The 23,209-nt window shown below is 34.7% G+C and overlaps 1 protein-coding gene across 4 annotated transcripts; it reads left to right on the forward strand.

Moving 5' to 3' along the window:
- The first annotated feature begins 2,788 nt into the window (after positions 1-2,788).
- Positions 2,789-18,618, forward strand: LOC136754731 (proepiregulin). 4 transcript variants are annotated; one of them, XM_066710833.1, is made up of 5 exons: positions 2,789-2,970; positions 14,908-14,988; positions 15,566-15,701; positions 15,789-15,935; positions 16,329-18,618. In XM_066710833.1, exons 1-5 carry the CDS (start codon positions 2,931-2,933, stop codon positions 16,387-16,389), a joined length of 465 nt encoding a protein of 154 aa, XP_066566930.1. In that variant the 5' UTR covers positions 2,789-2,930; the 3' UTR covers positions 16,390-18,618. The 4 variants fall into 4 exon arrangements, with proteins under 4 accessions (XP_066566930.1, XP_066566931.1, XP_066566932.1 ...); XM_066710834.1 differs by having other exon boundaries at positions 15,569-15,701; XM_066710835.1 differs by lacking the exon at positions 2,789-2,970 and adding an exon at positions 11,520-11,550.
- The last annotated feature ends 4,591 nt before the right edge of the window (positions 18,619-23,209 follow it).

Raw genomic sequence — 23,209 nt, forward strand, 5'->3', positions numbered from 1 at the left:
TTAATATATTTGCATGAGATAATCATCCTTTGTATAGAAATGTATTTCTTGATAAAGCTGTGTGAGCTGTGTGGATCAATGAATGTTAGTGCCTGGAAACCCCAAAAGCTTTGTTTATAGGGTTTAAGCTATTTGTGGAGGTGCAGTTCCTCCAATGGCATAGCAGAACTATAGGGAGTAGAGTGTCAGGTGTTACACTGATTGGAGATGGGATTTGATTATGCTACTACTTTGTGCTCCATCTTAGTTAAGAAAGTATGGTCATGGATCGCTAAACAACAGATAACCCAGTAAATATTGTTGTATCTAATCTCAGTTCAATTTAATCTATGGACATACAGAGCTGAGTTTAATTAAAATGTTTTGGAAGTGGGAAACCCAAAGTGAAGTGGATGTCAGATTTGTGTACTGTCTTCTGCCATTTAAGGTTTCAAAATCCTCCTCTCCCCTGCTACCTAATTTTTCACCTAGATTTTTTTGCAATTGGGCAATTTTGCAATTCAGCCTTCCAGCACCAAGAAGCATGATAATTTGGCTTGTCATACTGAAAGAACAATTGTCCCATTGTGATACATTAATCGGTACATCAGTAATTTCTTTACTAGAACATTTCACCAGGAAGACTTAATTTATCAACAGAAGTTTTGCTTTTGTATTATTTAATTATTTTAAGAAAGGAAAATACTGAAATCAGAAAATATGCTGTAACATATAAACTGTACAGTATATGAATATAATGTGAAGCAAAAAAAAAAAAAGGATGGAACCATATTGCTGCTACAAGGGGGGGAAATACACCTTTTCCCCCTTAAAACAGAAAAGAATCATAAATAAAATCTTTAACAAACAGTCAGTGGAGATTATTCCCCCCCATACATTCTTCTTCTTCTTCTTCTTCTTCTTCTTCTTCTTCTTCTTCTTCTTCTTCTTCTTCTTCTTCTTCTTCTTATTATTATTATTATTATTATTATTATTATTATTATTATCATTGAGCCTTTATTCATAATTTAACAATAACAACCAAGAACTGAGCATCATTATTATTAATTCACAAATTAAGGTGCCATAATAATAATTATTATTATTGTTGTTGTTGGGATTATTATTACAAATAATAATTTAAACCATTTCTAGTTCATAAATGTTATTTTCTCCAAGGGGAAAATCTAAAAACATGTAGTCCTATAAACCATCTGAAAACAATGGGCTGGACTGCTTACAGGGACACCTGTTGGAAAACAAATTAATTACAGTTCATGAAAACAGGTTGAGAAAAGTCTGCTTTAATAATCCCCAAAGTTCCTAGAAATCTGTTGGAAAACTAGGAAGCTTGCTTGTCACCTATCACTGATAAAGTAGTAATGGCCCCAAATGATAGCACACTTATTTGAGTTATAAATGCATTTGACTGTAATCATTTAAATGGGTCACTTTGTACTCAATCATTGTAACAATCATGTACACTCAACCATTTTTTACTTTTCAGATTACTTTATTGATCAGTTAAAGAAATCAAACAAGCTCTGTTGTATGCGAAAACATAATTAATTAACCTAAAGAAAACTGTAAATCGTCCTGGATAAGGGCATCTGCCAATAAATAAATACATTAAATAAATAAATAAATAAATAAATAATGGAATGCTCCCAATATCTGTACTTAATCAAGGATATGGGCATTTAATTTGTACTCATTTTGTTTCTGTATAATTTGTTTTATTGGTGAATTAGTCCGACTGAATTGTTTCTTGCCATTGTTGTTCTTTGTATTTAAAAGAAAGAAAGATAACGGGGTGTAAGTGGGGGTAATATTTGCAATATGCAGACGATAATATTACTATGAGAGTATGTACCTTAACTCAGCAAAATGCATATTTTCTGCAATTATGATATTAACTTCCTAGTGCTTCCTAATGGGGAGTTTGGGAACTCCTGGGCGTTTCACAGATAGTCCAGGGCTTCCTTGACACACCTAGACACTTCCCACGCAAGATAGGCAGCACGATAAATCAAAGGCTATTAACTCTCTTCAATTGTTATTATTGTCATAATGATTTAAAAACGATGGACTTGAATTTAAGAGCCTTATATAAATGTGCTTTATGTCACCTTTAGTGGGAGAAAGTGGCCCAGAAGAGGAGATCACAGAAACGTTTACAGCTTTACAGACAATCTTTCACATCTGTGTATTGTTTGGACAAAGACAATTCAGAAAACTAGTAATGTAAAATCTTTAATGGCCATTCAAACCACTCCCTTGGCTTGGAGGTCCTTAAACACAACTTTGCGTTTTATGAAGGTGTGTGTTAGAGGTTTTGTTGTTTTGGGCAATCAAACTGGTTTAACAGAAACCCCACAGGTGTTTTTATTTTTATTTTTTTTAATTTAATCATGGTTTCTAAAAACAGAACAAAGCCATAGTATTACACAGACATGATGCATTTGATTAATCACAGCATGGAATAATCCAAATGTCACAAAGGTTTCCTCTTGGATTTCAATGTAAAACGTTCAAAATCATAACTGTGAAAAGATTCATATGTGGATTAATACTGTATTATACGTTGATTACTTATATACCTATATGTAATTAAATCATGTGTATTGTATTATAATTCACCACACCTTTTTGTTACACAGTATAAGTGCCTTGTCAGATTTTTAGATTGCCTATTGCAAATATTTTACAAGGTTTTATGTGCAACAAAAAAACCAAAACAAACGGAAGTAGATCATTACGCAGAAAGACATTCTTTAGCCCTACGCAAAAGTTGTGCATACCTACAAATCCGCCGCAGCTGCTCGGGGATAGGAATTAGACGCATACCTTTGTCTGGCCGCAAATTTGATTTGCTCAGGAGAACAGAGTGACGCACTTCAGGAGTTAAACGCCGTACAAGCAGGACTTCAATCCATTCATAAAAGAGGGCAATGACTGGCTTCCAGGTTCTTCTGCTTCTGTTATTTTTAGGTGAGTTTTGCCATCTAAACAAAAACAATATTTATTACTACAATATATATAATCATCTGAACAAAATTGAACTATTGATTTACAATAGTTGTACAAACCGTTTGCAGACCCATTTTGACATCTGTTACAAGTATCATAACAGCATGCTGTGTTATGCTTTTCAAATAGATTATTTAAATGAATATAAACCTATTTTCCCTTTCTTACATAAACTAATTGTAAAAATCACGGTTTCTTTGGGTTGTTTTCAAATTCTAGATTTTATATCAAAGTAAAAATACAAGTATATGTCTCTGTGTGTGATGTGTGTGTGAGTGTATGTCTGTGTGTAAAAAGGCTTAGCAGTGTGTTTGAAATATTGATAATCTGTTGTAAAGGTGTAGTGGCAAAATGTCAATTCCCGACAAAACAAAGTCATAAATCAGTTAGCCATTATAGCAAATTACACATCTAAGGCAGTTGTAAATGGAGCAACCTGAGGACACTATACATGTCACCCACAAACTTCTATTTAGACGATTTCTCGTTGTAGAAATCTAAGTGCACATTCACATGTAAGACATATTTATGGTTACAGTATATCTTTAACCAAGAGGTGGTCAGATAACATTTGATATATATATCGTAATTCAAAATTAGAGGCAGCGTTTATGAACAGATACCAAGATAGTTGCAATAGAGTATACTTTAAAGTAAGAAGTACATTATTGCCGTGCTTTTTGCTTTCCAATTTTTTTGGATATATATAAACACAGATGACATTAGTGTACGCCAAAAAAAAAAAATGTTTAAAACGTTTTCCTTAAAAATAATTAATTTTAAAATATGATGATGGTGATTGGACAAAAATGGATTGCCAAGGACTGCACTACCAAGAAACAAAACAAAAAATGACTCAGATTTATTTTCTTTAATCCAAGTGGTAACATAACAATGTGCATTGTGTTTTAATTGTCTTCAGCTTATTAAAAGCAAAGGCACAGACAGGAATTCAGACAACCTGTACCAACTGCAAGGCAGGGGAAGCGATAAGAGATCTCTGCGGGGGGTTGTCATTATCATGCATTTTTTACCTCTTTTTGCTTGACTTTTCACTAGGTTAGTTGTGGTAAAGTCATCTCATGTCTTCTGTCCATTTCACACACAACATGCCCTGACCCAGAAGTGGCAAAAATCAGACTGGCAAGACTCTGGGTTTTAATTGAGCAAATTAACCAATGCGTTAATATAGTCTAATTACATGGGCCAGGAAAGGGATAACACCAAGATAGGTGAGATACCTAAACATTTCACACCCAAAAAAAGAAACCAGCACTTGCAAAATGAGCTTTATGTTTTTCCTTCCATTCATTGTAACAGCGAAACCGGCACAAGCCGCACCAGAAAACCTGATTCAAAGAATGTGAGTCCTGGCAAGATGTGAAGTTTTGATAAGGCGAACTGCAAATAAACCCCAATTGAACCCGGGCTCCCCTCTAAAAACACACATTCGTCTTCAGGCGAGTAATACAGGCAATGCACCTGTTGACAGTGATTAACTAGTCATTTTCGAGTTAAATACAATAAAACGTACAAAATAAAATACAAAACAATGAAATGTACCTTATTTCTTAAAAACAATCACACCACGTGTACATTGACTGACTGCTTACTATAAATTGACTGTAATTTAAAGCAATTATTAATATATCGATGATTGGTCATCAAATCTCCATGGTTTATTTGATAAACAGATTTGGATTAACTATTTCAACTTCAAAAGCATGTCCTCAGCTGTCACACTTTGTTCTTGCAGCTTTGTTTATATTCTGGTTGATTTGTTTTTGTTTTGTACAAATATGGCGTGAGAAAATGTTGCAGAAACGTATTACACTGAATGGTAGAATTTGTTGCCTGAGTGCTCATGTAAAAAATGTATGCTCAGTTTAAAGGCCCTTCTGTTATTTACCTTTTCTTTCGCTGTATTTTGTTTCTTGTAATATGCTTTTATTTTTTCTGAAATTTAGTTATATAAAAGTAATTTTATAGCGTTAATGTACGTTTTGACATCACTTGGAATCTACATTTTTGTGTTGCCACAGCGTCATATTGTAGTTGGGTAGATGTAGCTAAAATAAGTTGACAGCCCTATCGATGGCAGTTTTGCCTTGCAAAATTAAATAGCGTGACATACGTCTGGTTTTGTGGTGAAGGGTCATTATTAATAAGAATCAATCTGTCATGGAATCATTTTGACAAATAAATCCCCTTGAGTTTGTAAGCCCTGCATATTTTACTCTTGAGCCAGTCCTAATTTTAACAGCAGTGTAATTTAAAAATGTGTTTTGGACTGCAGTGGACACCTGTGTTTATGTCCTGAAAGGTCAATGGCCAATTGAATATGCATTTGTATTCAGCAAATTATAAATATTTCCACTGCATCCTTTGCTGATATTTATTTATGTATATAAATAACTTTTCTGATGTTCTGATCTCCATTTTCATGTCCCACAAAATTAGTTATTTCTTAGTGCCAGGAGAGGCTGGTTTCCATTTAATATTTATTATTAACCTACAGATAACATAACTAATAATTAAATGAGGACCTATTTAGTATCACCATTAAAAACAAAATTGAATTATATTATGCCATAATACACTGAACAAAAATATAAATGCAACATGCAACAATTAAAATGATTTTACTGAGTTACAGTTAATATAAGGAAATAAGTCAATTGAAGTACATTCATTAGGCCCTAATCTATGTATTTCACATGACTGGGAATACAGATATGCATCTGCTGATCACAGATACCTAGAGGAAAAATAAAAAAGGTAGGGTCATGGATCAGAAAACCAGTCAGTATCTGGTGTGACCACCATTTGCCTCATGCAGCGCAACATCTCCTTTGCATAGGGTTGATCAGACTGTTGCTTGTGGCTTGTGGAATGATGTCCCACTCCACCGCAATGGCTGTGTGAAGTTGCTGTTGGCGGGAACCAGAACACAGATGTCCCTGGTATGGTTACACATGGTTGGAGGCCCTTATGGTACAGACATGAGCGTTCAATTCTCTGGCAATAGCTATGGTAGACATTCCTACAGTCAGCATGCCAATTGCATGCTCTCTCAGAACTTGAGGCATCTGTGTCATTGTGTTGTGTGACAAAACTGCACATTTTAAAGTGGCCTTTTACTGTCCCCAGCATAAGGTGCACCAGTGTAATGATCATGGTGTTTAATCAGCTTCTGGATATGCCACACCTGTCAGGTGGATGGATTATCTGGGCAAAAGAGAAATGCACATTAACAGGGATGAAAAACAAATTTGTACATAACATTTTTGTGCATATGGACATTTCCTGGTATCTTTTATTTCAGCACATGAAACATGGGACCAACACTTTACATGTTGCATTTATATTTTTGTTCAGTGTAATGGAAACATTTAATATGTAAAGCAAAATTAATGCAATTCTATGTTAAGAATATATAAATATTTCAAATCCTTAAGCAACTTCCATTAAGTAAAATTGACAGTTTATTGTGACTCAGATGGTGAATTAATATACAAGGTACTGCATGGCAACTGGTAGGCTACAGAGTATTGATTTAGTAGTAGTAATTAACTAACAAAAGGCAGCATTTGTACAGGAGATTGTTAAAATCAGAATTAACGTAAAACCATATGTAGAGATATTGAAATTAATTTATTCCCAATTTGGCTTTTTAAAGCAAAAATAATTACATTTGTTAGTAGCAATACATTACAAAGGAACACCTGTATGGTGACACAAATAACAAGGGAATAAACTTAAAAATAGCAGGAGACTAAGCTGATCAAGAGTGTGTGTGTATACAGTCGGAATATTGAAAGCTGAACCCAGCACACCCAAAACTTACATCTAAGGCAGAATTGGCCTTCCTCTTGCAGTTGAACATTTGGTATGTATTGAGGATGTCTTGTCAGTTTATAAAAACAGAGACTTTCTGGGTGTAAGAAAAGGGAGAGACAGGAGGTGGGAGATAGGAAGGAGCATCTTGGTGAAGAGAGTTTTGTGTAAGGAAAAAAATCTTGAATTTAATATGGGCAGTAACAGGAGCCAGTGTAGAAAATGAGGTAGAGAAAATATAAGGTGAACAGCAGAAAAGTTGAAAAGGGCTCTTCATTTTTAACTGAAGGGGTTTTAAACATTTTTTTTAAGTTACAATTAAACATACCACTGTTTCAAATGAATGGGTGTGAATACTTTCGGACTTGTGTTTTAATTGTTGTCACTATATATTTGGTATAGTATTGTTTCTGTTACATTCATTTCTCAATTTATTGGCATTATGAGTCTAGAAGAGTAATTTTCAGTAAGTGCTTCAACTGTAAATCACTAGAATTGTATACAATACTCAATGCTTTAGACAGAATATTCTTTCTATGTACTTAACCTATCTTTCTAAACATGTAAACCTCTGGTTAAGCCTCTGTTTCCATTCCCTGGAACAGTATTTAAGTGATATTTCCTGTCTATTTAAGTATTTTGTCTGCTCAGCATACCACAACATGGCAGTTTATCTTTATTACGTGTGTATGCAGATAATACTTTATAATGTATTTATGTAATCCTATGAAAAAGGCATACGTTTGCATAGGAAAGTGGAAATAAAGGATATAAAGAGAAATCTAAATATCCCATGGAATATTGTGGCTAGTTCATTTAATGTAATCTCAGTGATTGATGATTTGGAGTGTTTAAAAAGCAGATGGTTTCATTGTTGGCTGACTAATACACCAATATGCACATCCTGTTTTGATGCAGGACTGAACAAGCATGAATACTATGTCAGCATCATGGACACTGGCTGTATCAACACCAATACACAACTCATCATTGCATCTGAATGGCGGATGTCAATAGCTTCAATAGTAGACTTCCAAAGAGCTTGAAATGTAACTGTGTTGCCAGGATTCTGTTGCCATCAACAATAGTTGGTTCCTAAGTTTTAAGCCATGGTAGGTATTCTTTGATGTGCTCTTAAATCACAATATCATATAATTATCTACTGTGAGCAATCTTTGAGTAATCTCAAAAGAGCAGTCAATGTTTTATCTGATGGGAATATAACAAAGTAAATGGTACATTTTTCAGATTTTGGAAGTCAGCAGTCAAATGCCTGAGATGCTCTACATTATCATAGACTAACCAGGAGGTTAGAAGTTTTAGTTTCTTTAAAAAACAAAAAACAAAAAAACATTTAATTACATCCTGTAGAATACCACAACTAATACTAGTACTACTATCATTGATACCAATACAAAGATAAAGAACCAAACGACACGCACACATACAAAATCATATTTAAGAAAACATGTATTGACAGATAGTTGTATCACAAACTTGTATATTTCTATGCTTAATACTCTTATACATACATTTTAGTAATTATGTAGAGACAAGCATATCTATATATTGATCTATTATATATGGAGAGAAATAGATCACATGCAAGTGAAAGGGGTATTGCACAGTTAACATTCGCAGACAGTGACATATGATCTAATTTTGAAAGGTTTAGCATTACAGCAAGATCAAATGGGTTACATGAGTGTAACCCTGACGTCAATTAACAACTGAAGCAGCAACCCTGCATTACATGGTGCAACTGTCACATTTGTTATTTGTGCCTGCTAGCAATTACATATTTCATTAAAGCTGGTGCCTGCCTTATGCCTGGAGCTATGAAAACTTAAAAGAAAACAATCTACATTTACTTCACGTCGATGACCTACGTCACACAGTATTTAACAGCCTGGCAGACCTCATTTTGCATAAGGACAATAAATGTTTACAGATGTTGAATGTTGGGGCTTACGCTGTTTCAGCAACATGAACATAAATGCTACTGTGGCGAGGGCTTCACAGGCTGTCAACACACATCTAAGCCTTTGAACTCAAGCCTTTGAAAGTTGAACTCTAGACAAAATCACAATGAAGAAAGCAATTATGACATTGAATTTAGTCATGCATTGTTATTAGGAAAGGTCCCATTCATTGTTTGCCATTCAGCTCAATTAACACAAGCAGCTTTTCTATTCCACATTCACTCAGCATGTTGATTGACCGTGTGATGGAGTCTACCTCATCCAATCGGTGTGACATCACACTGCATAATGTCTATTTAAAGTGGAGTAAACGTAACCCATTCAAAGTAATGTATTTATCTTCATGATTACAAAAGAGTTTCAGTACTTCAGTTAAAGCCAATTATAACATAGCCAGTTATAACATATCATATGCCAGTTATAACAAGTCATTGGAAAGAAATGTTCACTAGGAACATTGTACTCCACAGCCTTTTGTGTACCTACGTGACCACTAGCTTTATGAACAGTAATGTAATACACTGCTTTCGTTTGAGATTAAATAATTGATGAGAGGAAATTCTGCAGTACAATAATTCTTTTTAATATCAGATTTATTAGAGGGTTTTTGTACCATCAGTATCTACTGTGCTTAATTTCTTACAGTTACAATTCCATGTATGTGGCATCATACATTCTTCACTGGAGTCTTAAGGCCTGAATGAGGTCAGAAAAGTGGACCGCAATATAAGGGAATGGATGGAAACCCATAGTTAAGTAACCTATGTGGCCAAAATAATGGGTACTACAAACAAATGTGTAATGGTTAATTTTTTTGTCTTTGAATCGTGGCTGCACACCCAAGTGCCTTAGGACCTGTTGCTGACTGACGATGACCAATAACAATTCAAAGCTAGCTCCTAAAATATGGTGTAATTCTTTCATCTGAGCTTTTTCAAGTCATTCCCTTTATGAGGTGTTTCAAAACATCCCGTCATCCTGAGTGACAGTATTGCAGTAGTATAGAGTAGTCTGTTTATTTAAATATACCCAATAAAAAAAAAAGAAAAATACAAATATTGGCTCATTCTCGAGTCATAGCCCACAAAAGGCCCACCCAGTAACCATCCCTTGCTGACAGACAGTGAGTATCCTACCTTGACTATAATTTACAATCTGTGCCTCCTGCAAAACTATAAACCTCAGGCTGATTTGGGAAGATTTTGCAAACATGTTTTGCGAATTCCAATACTTGAAGTCATACTGTTGTATTTGGTATGCAACTTGCATATATAGCTTTTGTTTTGGGACCTGTTTGGTAATGTCATACCACTTGTATTCACTTACAGTTTTGCTTTTTTAATTTTTCTGCAATCCCTAGACCTTTTCCGGTACTTTGTAGGTGTGACACATCACACTGAAGTAATAACCATGGGAAGTTGGTCATGACAAGGGAATACTTTGCAGAACAAGTATATGTAGAAAGTACCTATTACTTTGTAATATAATCAAATGTTGTTTTAATCATGTTGATTTATGTCATAGGCTGTTCCTGGCTAAGGAACCCTATTTTGGGTGTATGAACGTGTTTTTTAATCCTTCTTAATCTCCATTGCACTGTAATGTGTGCTTATTAGTCTTTTAAAAAGACATGGTCCCAGGATGTTTAACTGTAAGTTTCACTTATATTAAGAGAACAATTTAAAATGGGAACATCATTTTAATGTATGTAATTGGCTTCATTCTTTATCTATGAAGTCATGCTTGTTATTGAGCATTATAGGATTTTTTCTGTTTATATATGTGAATATAAACAGTATATGAGAAAGTATGGGGAAAAAAAGTGACATAAAAGAAAAAAAAAATTGTCAAATAAATTATTCACATAGTAGAATCAGGTACAACATATTAAACTACAACATCCCTTAATTTACACCAAAACTTTAGTGTAAATTAACATTTAATCAATATGAACATCATTCCATCAATTAACAACAAGCATTACAATTAGGAACAATATTATCATTATTATCAATATTATTGTTGTTTCTGGGGAAAATACATTTTAAAATTCATACAAGGGGGGAAATGTTATTGTAGTGTAAAGTGACAACAATTAAGCTGGTTTTCCATTCATTGTGTTAATTCTTAACAGTTTATTATTGGTTGATAGGTACTGTAAGAAACCTTGATTGCCTATGTTCCCAGATCATGTTAGGCTGTGATGTTCAGGTCCTCTGAGGTGTGCTATGCTGGCAGTTCAAATCCAGGGTCTGAATGCCATTCCTCTACACATGTCTTGGTATTTTATTAAATTTGTGTTTCAATGACATCAAAGCTTCCAGTCCCTGAAGAGGTAGGAGGCCCACACCATGATAAAACATGTTTGAATTCTTGTTGCAGGCGTATCCATTTCATTCCCATTTGAACTTTGGTCCCTGCTTTAGAAACAATTTAATGTTTGTTTCATCAGATAATAGGAAGTTGTCAAAAGACAGAAGTACAGTTCAGTGTATGGCATGTGCTCACCTTTGTGTATGATTTTGAAATTAGGCATCTTGATCTTGTGTTGATCACCTGATGTTCCAGATTATACCAAATCATTCTGTAGGTTTTAGGTCACCTAAAAGATTACCTAGATATCTATTTGAATAGACATCCTACTTGCCCTTCCTGTTTTTATATAGTTTCACAAGGATTGCAAGAATTACATTGGAAGTGGACCCCATGCTGTCTTTGTCATGTGAGAGATATTTCGATAATTAGCAATTTCTGTCAGTAATTATGTATGTATTATATGACCATGACCATTTATAACTTACTAGAATATAAGTTAAAAAGATAACATTGTGTTTATTTCAGTTGTGTTAACATAATTAACTGTGCAATAGACGTTCCATTGTGCAAAAAGATGAAGACTACTTGATTACTACTAGATTATATATTAAAAAGCCTCAGTGACTGTGTGATCTGCATTTTGCAATTCTTTAATTGTTAATATAATGTTTTCTATACTGACATGGTACAAATTATTTAAAGAAAGAATAATACAAAAAAAAATCACTTAGAATTAGGCAAAATATGTGTGCTTACAGGAGAACACTTGACTAAGCATATTTCTTGTGATACTCAATTGCAGGGTGTGTGCATGTTGTGTCCTAACTTGCTTTTTTAGGAATGTGCAAAATATTTGGAGCCTATTTACAAATGCTCTGTAGCTCATCCCCTATGAGGAAAAACTGATACAAAACTGAACACCTGCATTTAGTATTACAAATATTCAGCCTCTAGGGTTTTCACTGGTTTTATACACAATATCTTATTCCTAATAATTATGTCAGTTTTAGATTTAATGGGACCCTACATAGAATAAAACTATTTACTGCACCATGACACCTAAAGTTCTGCCTTGGTGGGTTAATATAATCATTATCTCATCTTTAAGTTGCGGGAGTTGATTCAATATTTATTTTGTGTCATTTGCAGCTCAATACCTACAGGAGTCGTAGCATACCAGTAAGGCATACCCATAACTGTATTTAATGGTCCAGTGTGCCTACGGTAATTTAAAATGCAACTCTATTTCATGTCAACATTTATTAAATTACATTAAATTATGTATAGCCAAAATAGATGACTGTTTATACAATAAAAGCATTTAAACTTCAACAGGATTTATTGAAATGTATTGAATATTGGTCAATGAGTAGAAAACATATTTATATTAGCGTTGTCACCTGCCCCCACAATCCCTAGACATTTTGAGACCGAACAGGTAAAAATACCCTTAATCTGAAGTAAATAAACTTGTTAATGTTAATTGCCAAATTACCATGTGCAGCTAATAACTAATACTTATCAGGTGAGCATCACTGTCTCTGAACTGCCATGACTAACAGCTGGCCATTGTTATTGATTTGAAAGGGAGAGTAATTAATAGAATGTAAATAGTAACTTTAAAAACAAGCACCAATTGAATAAAACACACACTTTCAAGCATTATATTAATTATTAGTAGTATAATGATAATTATAATTGTTTGCTGTGCATGGTAATTCTGCACGAATATTCATATTAGCAAAAGTGTTTAGTTAATTGCTTTCAGTTTATTTGCAATTTTAAAATCCTCTCCTATCTCGGAAGGATTACGTGGCCAGATGACAAGCCCAGTTGATATAAAGTAGGAGAGCAAACAGTTTGCTCAATTGAGTCATTCAGAAATAAAAAGATCATTAAAGATTATTTTTGCTGTTCCCTGACCAACCACAGTAACTGAATAACCATGTAAATAGTTATGGTTAAAGGTCTTATTTATTGCTTTTCTGAAATAAAAGCACTTTAATTTAATTATTTTTGAAGATACACTTCAGTTTCAGTCTTAAAGTTGTGAAATCCTCTGCAAAATTGAAATATTCATATTACAAAATACAGGGAAATACTCCTTATACTGATATGTATGATACCATGTAACATTTACCTTCAAGTGTGTTTACCATTCTGTTTATTGCATATCAAAGAGGGAAAACATGTTACGACCTCATGAATTAGTAAGTTCTTTATTGTCAGCAGAGTTATTCTGGTCATGAACAAAATAATGTATATAGTATATAGTAACATTTCAAACTGTAGGGTTCTCATACATAATACATTGCACCTAAACAGGAACCACTCTTACAAGAGCTACAGACTGCATACTAAAATCAAACCACACTCACACCTGCACATCCATAGTGAATAGACAAGGGAAAGCACACAAGAACGGGAACACAGAACAACAAGTCCACCCCCCAAAGTCCCCATAGCAACTATCTGCAGTGGGTGCTGACCGCTGCTCTGGCCACACAGTCTGCAGGGCAACTCCCATGATCCCCTGTGCCTGAGGAAAAGGGCAACAGGCAGCGTTGCAATATTAAGATGTACCTCTGGGTATGCTTCTTTATGTAATTCGATTAGAATACAATCAAATTTGACCTTTAAAAACATAACAGCTGCCATTGTAATCTGACCTTGGCTGCTTTGTTGCACAGGGTAATGAATACAGGTCCTAATTCTTGTCATGATGCTTTGTATTCATACTCTGCATTGTAATAAGGTTTCTGTTGATACTCAGCTTCAGCAACCATTTACCTTGACTACAGAACACCTCCTCCTACTACAAGAATACAATTTCCCATTGGTACAGGAAGCGCTTAAAAAGTATTGCAGTCCAGTATATTGATAGAAATGTGTTTTATACTTAGACTTGCAATGGGAAGAAGCACTGACAACCACCCTCATAAATTCCAGAATATAATACAACTTTATTTGATAACCCTGAATGATTTTGCTATTGATAAGAAAAACGAACTTAAAATTTTTAAGTCAAGTACTGTATATGGCTTTCTAATCATGTACATCTACCATTCATAAAGCCTGTGCACTCCACTATTTCTGTTGTGGAACAGGGCTGTTAGTAGTCCTTAATTAGTATTATAGTAAATTGATAATTTATACAGTTACTGAATAATTTGAACTTGTAATGACATTTCAAAAGTAAATGACCCCAATTCCACACTTGCACTACCACTTGATAAAGAATAAATACCTGCTTTCCAATACACACCCCTACCATTCACAATTTTGCACTTGTCTAGAGCTTGTGCCCCCTAGCTAGCATGCAAGTTTGTCATAATAATTTTCCCAGTTCGCCTGCCTCAGTTCAACTCCAGCCCTCTTCTATGTGTCATGCCTTCTGCTTCCATCTGGACACCTGCAACCCCATAGGCCACAGTCCCAAGTGGCCAGGTTGCCTTCCTGAATTTAGACTTGAAGAGAGGATATTACGAGGAGATTCTGGTATTTAAAATCCCAAAGGGTTACTTCAAACTAGATAATGCAAAAGTGACTGACCCGATTCCTAGTGAATATTAGGAACAGGTATTGTTAGGAATGAAAGTCGAAAGCACTCTTTAGATACAAAGAAAACTACCCAGCCATGCAGCTGAACACTACACTTTGCATTATAAATGGACTGAACACACCAGGGATTGATTAGATACTCTAATGAGCAAGATGGGCTCCTCTCATTTGTATACTTTCTAATGTTTTTATGTTCCTTCAGGTCTGCTTCATGTGCCACATATCCACAGTACAACACCATCTCCAACATGTGGGCCAGGACAGTTGGAATGCTCAACATCAGGTTGTTATTATTAATAATAATCTGTTGTATACAGGCAACATTATGCTTGTGAATGAAATATGATAACCTATGTGTGTACAGGAGGACAAGTTTGGTGGAAAAAACTTATCCTGTCAGTATTTGTTTTTATTTTAAGGAAGAAATTTGTATCAGCTATCAGAAAAATCTGCTGAAGTACACACATATTTAGTATGCATGGTCACTTTTGAGATCCGATAGAGCTGTTGTCTCCATTCTTGGTCCTGGGGAATCAAGCAATTCACCTCTTAAATTCAGGGATCTCTGGTGTAAGACCTTCTGTCTTCAATTTACTACAAATTACTGATACCTTTCAAATTCACCAGAATTAAATGGTTTCTTGGTGGTTCTTATTTAGTCGTAAGGGATCTATAGAAAACCTGTTAGAGATTGGGCTTTCTAGGACCACAGTTGGACTACAACAAAACCCATTTTTCCAATTGATATCATTATCAGAGCTTCTTGGATAGGTTGTCATTGTGAACAAGAATGTGTTCTCCCACGACTGAGCTGTTGATGATAGTTTTGAGTAATGATTCTGTTAAATGTCCTCTGCCAGCAGTATCCCCAGAAAATTCCAATGGAACTCCACACATAGCAGAAGTGAGAATGCAGAAGTGTGAATCAGACATGGATACATACTGCTTTCATGGGGAGTGCATGTTTCTGCTGGACATTAATGAACACCATTGCAGGTGAGGTGATCGATTTCAAAAGGAAAATGCTCTTTAATGGATGTTTGCATATTCTTGCTAAACTCATAACGGTCTTGCATTTTGCAGGTGTGACCAAGGCTTCACTGGGCCCAGATGTGCTCACTCGGACCTGGTATTCAAGCCACTCAGTGATGAATATGTGATTCTCACTGTTGTGTGTGTGGCTTTGTTCTGTGTAGCTGGAGCAGGAGCATTTTACTTCTTCTATAAATGGTATGAAGTGTTTCCACATTTGTACTTTCATTGTATTTTCACTTACTCCTTGCAAGTCTTATGATGTGGGGGGTGCTATTATTACTAATCCTATTACCTATTTCTCTTGTATGTCACATACCAATGCCAACTGGTAAAGCTAGTGTTAACAAGGGTTTTCTTTAATTATTACCAGTGTAAGGATTTAAATATTATAATCATTGTAGTTTTAATATTTGTAACAGAAAGTTTAATACCATTAGTAATGGCAATGATCATGGTTTTGGTGGTTTTCTTTCATGCCTGGAATTTTTCAAAATGAAACAAAGATGTTTCCAGCATATAAACCTACATACTGTGTGAACCGCACTTCATAGAATTATAATTTTCCTATTTCTTGTTTTGTTTTGACAGGTACAAAAAGAACAAGTGCACTCCAAAAGAGAAGAATTACCAAGAAGTGCAGCTTGCATGAAGGAAGATGTCTTTAAAGAATGTAACCATTAGGATATAAAATCTGTCAGGCCTGGAGAAAAACAACCAAACAATTTTTTTTTTTCTAGTGCTCCTGTTATGAAGACTTGACTTATTTAACTATGGAGAATGTTTCCTTAAAGAGTATATATGTCACTGACTGTAATTATTTATTGCTTCAAATGAATTAATTACAATAATGGATAAACACATGTTTTAAGGAGAGCAGCACTACTGATATTATTATTAATAATAATAATAATAATATTATTATTATTATTATTATTATTATTATTATTATTATTATTATTATTATTATTATTATTACTATTATTAAGTAGTAGTAATGATAGCTGCAGGAATAGAGGCTGGAATTTCAGTACTAAAATTTAAATAATAATGAACGAATGGTTAGGTATCTGGACTTTAAATTAGAGGGTTGCGGGTTTAATCCCAGGTGGGGGACACTGCTGTTGTTTCCTTTAGCAAGGTACTTTACCTAGACTGCTCCAGTAAAAACCCAGCTGTATAAATGGGTGATGCATTGTAACAATTGTAGCTGCCCTGGATAAGGGTGTCTGCTAAGAAATATATAATAACTCAATAGCGACCAGGTTCAGTTTGAAATAATTTGAAAAGGATTGATGTATAATGCATTGTGCTGCTGAACTTATTTTGTCACATTCCCTTAAAAAGTTTCTCAAAATGGCAGCTTCCATTTTCTCACAGTGACGCTTCTGCAGGATTCTGTTTCAACCACTGATAAAATGTGTGCTTTGAAAATGGGCTAGGCCGCTTTATTGCACTTGCAAATGCATTCTTTGTCTTTGCTGATAAAAAGATAGCTGTTCTTCGGCTATTCCAGTCTTTTCATTACCTGCATTATAAGTGTCACATGTATTTGTAATTCCCGATCCTCACAATAGAATGTCAATGACTCTTTACAACCCTACGCCTTTGAAGCAAATACCTTCCTGTAATTAGTAAGTGGATAAAGGACATAGTTTAAAAACACACCCTTCTGCACCTCAACTAGTTGTGGGAAAAGTTCAGTCATTCTGTACGAGGGCAGAGGAAACGTTTCAGATTACACAGATTTCTCATTAAGTATTTGGATATATTTGGTAGGTGCAGCTCTGGCACTTTCCTTTTCATTATTACCTTACATGAACTGGGAACTATACCTACCTTTAGACAGTATTTTCTTAGCTGCACCCTATCCAGACCAAATCATATTATTAAATATTGTATTGTTTCAAAGTATAGAACCACCATTGATATATATTTATATTGGGGTACAATGAGACGTGGGCAAAAATATTTCCTTCCAATCTATTCCATTTAGGTACACCCAGCTCCTTAATTATATATTTATAATAACTAATTCATGGAAAAAGACAACATTTAATCAGTAAATAAAGGTGAAAAGAAACCTATTGGGTTAAAGTCTACACAGATGTTTGCTGAATAAGTTTATTGCATTCTAAATAGAGTATTTTGACTATTTAAATATTTCAAATACATGTTTTATTTAATGTAAAATGTATATGGCATAATTTAATTCTTCACAAACTTCTTATCCGGCCCCTTGACATAATATATTCCGAATTGGTTTCAATTAAGGGGTGTCTGGACTTTTGTTGGGGTGGTTATTATAATGTAAAATTAGCATTCAGCCACTATGTGGATGGTCCTGAACATGAATACGTTCTTTTTTACATTAGTAGTTTTAAAAGCTTTATACGTAATGTTTCATGATGATTCCTTGTCAATGTCACTGTTTTGATTTGAAAAATATGTTTTACTTTTTATACTTTGACAAGCAAAAAGTCTTCCTTTTCATTGTTACCATATAAAGCACAGGTCAAATCTGCTAGCAAGTACTGTCCAGCAGAGGGCATTGGATACTCACATTGTGTAGAAAGAATGCTTTGCCAGTGGTCTCCAACCCTTGTCCTTCAGACTGTATTGGTCTTTTCAGTGAAGGACTAAAACTAATCTTGTCTATTTAAGTTATGTATTAGACCAATAAAGTAACTGACAATGCAGTTGGAATAAAATAACAAGATTGCATAACTCTGTGGGACCAGTGTAGGAGATCCCTGCTCTAAGCTACTTTCATTTCAGATACAAGACATTTTGTATATAGTGTTTGGAAAATAAAGGCATCTTTAGCCAGGAGAAATGTTTTTATAAAAATAATAAAAATGCTGAAATTACTCTACTGCAATTAATATGTTGTGTATCTTATATATATATATATATATATATATATATATATATATATATATATATATATATACACTCACCTAAAGGATTATTAGGAACACCATACTAATACTGTGTTTGACCCCCTTTCACCTTCAGAACTGCCTTAATTCTACGTGGCATTGATTCAACAAGGTGCTGAAAGCATTCTTTAGAAATGTTGGCCCATATTGATAGGATAGCATCTTGCAGTTGATGGAGATTTGTGGGATGCACATCCAGGGCACGAAGCTCCCGTTCCACCACATCCCAAAGATGCTCTATTGGGTTGAGATCTGGTGACTGTGGGGGCCAGTTTAGTACAGTGAACTCATTGTCATGTTCAAGAAACCAATTTGAAATGATTCGACCTTTGTGACATGGTGCATTATCCTGCTGGAAGTAGCCATCAGAGGATGGGTACATGGTGGTCATAAAGGGATGGACATGGTCAGAAACAATGCTCAGGTAGGCCGTGGCATTTAAACGATGCCCAATTGGCACTAAGGGGCCTAAAGTGTGCCAAGAAAACATCCCCCACACCATTACACCACCACCACCAGCCGACACAGTGGTAACAAGGCATGATGGATCCATGTTCTCATTCTGTTTACGCCAAATTCTGACTCTACCATCTGAATGTCTCAACAGAAATCGAGACTCATCAGACCAGGCAACATTTTTCCAGTCTTCAACTGTCCAATTTTGGTGAGCTTGTGCAAATTGTAGCCTCTTTTTCCTATTTGTAGTGGAGATGAGTGGTACCCGGTGGGGTCTTCTGCTGTTGTAGCCCATCCGCCTCAAGGTTGTACGTGTTGTGGCTTCACAAATGCTTTGCTGCATACCTCGGTTGTAACGAGTGGTTATTTCAGTCAAAGTTGCTCTTCTATCAGTTTGAATCAGTCGGCCCATTCTCCTCTGACCTCTAGCATCAACAAGGCATTTTCGCCCACAGGACTGCCGCATACTGGATGTTTTTCCCTTTTCACACCATTCTTTGTAAACCCTAGAAATGGTTGTGCGTGAAAATCCCAGTAACTGAGCAGATTGTGAAATACTCAGACCGGCCCGTCTGGCACCAACAACCATGCCACGCTCAAAATTGCTTAAATCACCTTTCTTTCCCATTCAGACATTCAGTTTGGAGTTCAGGAGATTGTCTTGACCAGGACCACACCCCTAAATGCATTGAAGCAACTGCCATGTGATTGGTTGGTTAGATAATTGCATTAATGAGAAATTGAACAGGTGTTCCTAATAATCCTTTAGGTGAGTGTATATATATATATTAAAATGTTTTGTAAAGTAGACTACAAAATCGTTTTTTACCAAAGAAGAATTCTACAATCATGAACATTTGAACAAATAAACAAATGGATTATAAACAATAAAACTAAAAAGGATTCCACCCTATCTGAATTTTTAACAGTTATCTGCATTTTAATCACTTTAAATAACAAATGTTGCCCTTTTAATTGTCCTAGTGTTGAAATGCTGATAAAGTAATCCTGTCCCCAGGAGTCCTTTATTTATGCTTTATTTAAACTTCTATTACTAGGTACTATATTATTCTTCTGATGATGGCTTGACAACTCTTGATTCTAAATTGAACTCAAATCTCTGCTGATGTAATAGTTCTAATATATGGTATTGTATGGAAATCTACATATCAGTATAATCTATATAGCATTTTTGCTAAGGAAGCATTTTGACAGATCAAAATTTAATATAATGTAAATCAGTGTCCATTAATATAGTGTAATGGATTGTTAGGATTATTGTTAATAAAAGTCTATTAAAGAACTTAGTCTTACCCAGCAACCCAATCCGAGTCCACCAAACCAACCCAATTTACCTCTGAATAATCAATTCAATTAAAATCCACCCAAATAGTTTGTGATTTAATATCCAAATAAATGCAATCAATTTTAGGTTGGAATCTCTGTACAGGGTCATTTGTAAAAACCTAAAATGATTTCCTTCAACAACGAGAACCTTGCTTCACAAATGTCTTTGTTATCAAGTAAGGATGCTTGGGATAGCAGTAATTCTTTGTATTCCATATGCAGCTTTAATGAAGTCAGTATGAACACTAAACATGATAAAACATTACCCAAAGATTCTTCAGGTAGAAACAAGTATCTGGCAGTGTCTCGGTAAGAATAAGTATTTTAACTTCAAGGTTTTTCAGTCTTGGTAATATCTCAACCATAGTTTTTTTCTTTCTACGCATTGTTTTCTAATTCGTCTTTTAGCATTTAATATTAAGTAGTGCAATGTTTACAGGGAGATCCCTTGCAAATTCTGATTACACTGAACACATTACAAACCAGTTTAATCTTGGAAGCAACTTCAAACAACGTGAGCAATTCTCCAAGGAGCATCAACATTCTAAAGTGCGTATATGTTAGTGAACCCAAACACAATACCATCTGTGAGCCAAAGATCCCACACATGCACCCCTATACACAAGAATGTAAATCATACCTTTTTTCCCAGTATTTATTACAAAATTGTAATCAGTCAATCTGTTTTGAGGTTTTTGTCATCTTTCCATTTCCTCAGGAGTATGTAATCTTCATTTCATCAGTTTCCCACGTTAGTGAATGGTATCTTTAATTTCAAAAATAAATCATCAGATAATTACTTCACCCAGAATCTGTTAAGGAAATACACACTTGGCGAGAGAGAGCATGTTGCTTTCAAAAAGTCTTTAATTTCATCAGAATGCCATTTAATGTGTTTATTCTTTTATAAAGCATACAAACAAAGATTAATCATACAATACAATATTATGTAATACAGTTGAAAAACTTGATCTCAGTAAGGAGACTAAAACATCACAGTATTGTATAAACAGAAGGCTGAAAAATGAGAATTCTGATTGTATTGAATGAACTTAGCTATTCAAAGTATTAACTGATTAAACATAAACTACTGGTGCCATAACAGATCAGTCAATGGAAGGAACCATCAGATATGCATGCTTATAAACCACTGCAGTTAATACATTAATTAATTAATTAATTAATTAAACTCAGATTCAGGAAATGTATACACATTTTCACATGCTTACTGAACAAAGGTCTTGGGATTCTGTAACAGGTTCAGCTTCATTTCAGCATTCTGACACTGTCTACCTCTTCCTGTTGCACATTTGGGAGAACATTTTTGTAATTGCACAACATTTTTGTAATTGTGGCCCATAATAAGTGATAACCATAAAAGGGTACTGTGTATAGCTGCCCCCAATTCTACAAAAATACAGTCAGTAGCAGAACATAATCATGATTAAATAATTGTATAATGTAGGGTTAGTGTCTAGTTAATTCCTCTGAACTTTACAGTGAACTCCTTTATTAAACGGCCTTTAAATTGTTCCATACACAGCAGTAATCAGTAATCAGCATTCATACCAAAGAAAACTATTACAAACTCTCATTTCATTACCCTTTAAATGGGTTCTCTGTAACCAGTACAGTCACATAAATGTAATTAATTAAAGCATAAGACTTTCAGTGTCACCTCTTTTAACATTTAAAAATGCAGGTGAGAGCCACATTGCATATATAGGGGGTCATTAAATGTATTAGTAGCTGCATAATACCTGTAATCAACCACTGTAACCCCAAAGTAATAGTAACTACTTCAACAGGAATGATCCAGACCATACTCCACTCACTGAAATATGCCATTGTGATGTTTTTGCACAGCCACGTCCCAGTAAATCCCCATCATATTTTCCGATACATTCAAACATCCGCAGGGATGCGTGATACTCCGGCTCTGGTTTATTTAAATTAACAAACTCAGCAATGTTTCCGTAAGTTGATAATGACAACATTTACATATAGTTATATAATGCCATTAAAAAAAGCAGTGACTTTGTTCACCTAGTTATGTATGTCTACAAACCATTTCTTGCATTTGCAAATACTTTGTATACACTTTTACTAAGCATCATATTGCGATTCTCTTAGCAGATCTAACAAATTAACACTTGAGCACTTAATGGGATTTTCATTAAATTCGTTTTTTATATATTTAATTATAAGGTATAAAAGTTTAACCATTGAAAAGCATGGCAAAACAAAGGATATCATTACCTTGTCATAAAATTACTTGGAGAGCTATAAGGTCTGTTTTTAATTCTTACCAATCACTCGATTACTTCTCAAACAGTAGCACTTTGGGATAAATTGTGAAACTTTTTTTTTTGAGGCCATCATGCAGCCATCTTGATTTTCATAATTTTCATTTTGTCCCCAAGATAATTCCTACTAAGTTAGTCAAGTACAGAGTCTTTAGTCAGAAGAAGTTTGAAGTTTGGGCACTATTCACAAAACTGGGGGGATAGGTGTTCATTTTTATATAAAAATGTACTGCAGCAATGACGCAGCAGCACTTTATTTTCACATTTCGGTTGTAATCTCCTGTACACAGGATGATTCTTACTGAGTGTGCGTTGGATGGAGTTCATAGTGTTTGACCAGAAGCAGTTTACAAATGAGAAAAGAAGATGAAAAAATAAGCATCATAAACTAATCCACTATAGGTTTCCAGACATTCTGACT

Source organism: Amia ocellicauda, chromosome 8, assembly GCF_036373705.1.
Source record: "Amia ocellicauda isolate fAmiCal2 chromosome 8, fAmiCal2.hap1, whole genome shotgun sequence".
NCBI lineage: Eukaryota > Metazoa > Chordata > Actinopteri > Amiiformes > Amiidae > Amia > Amia ocellicauda.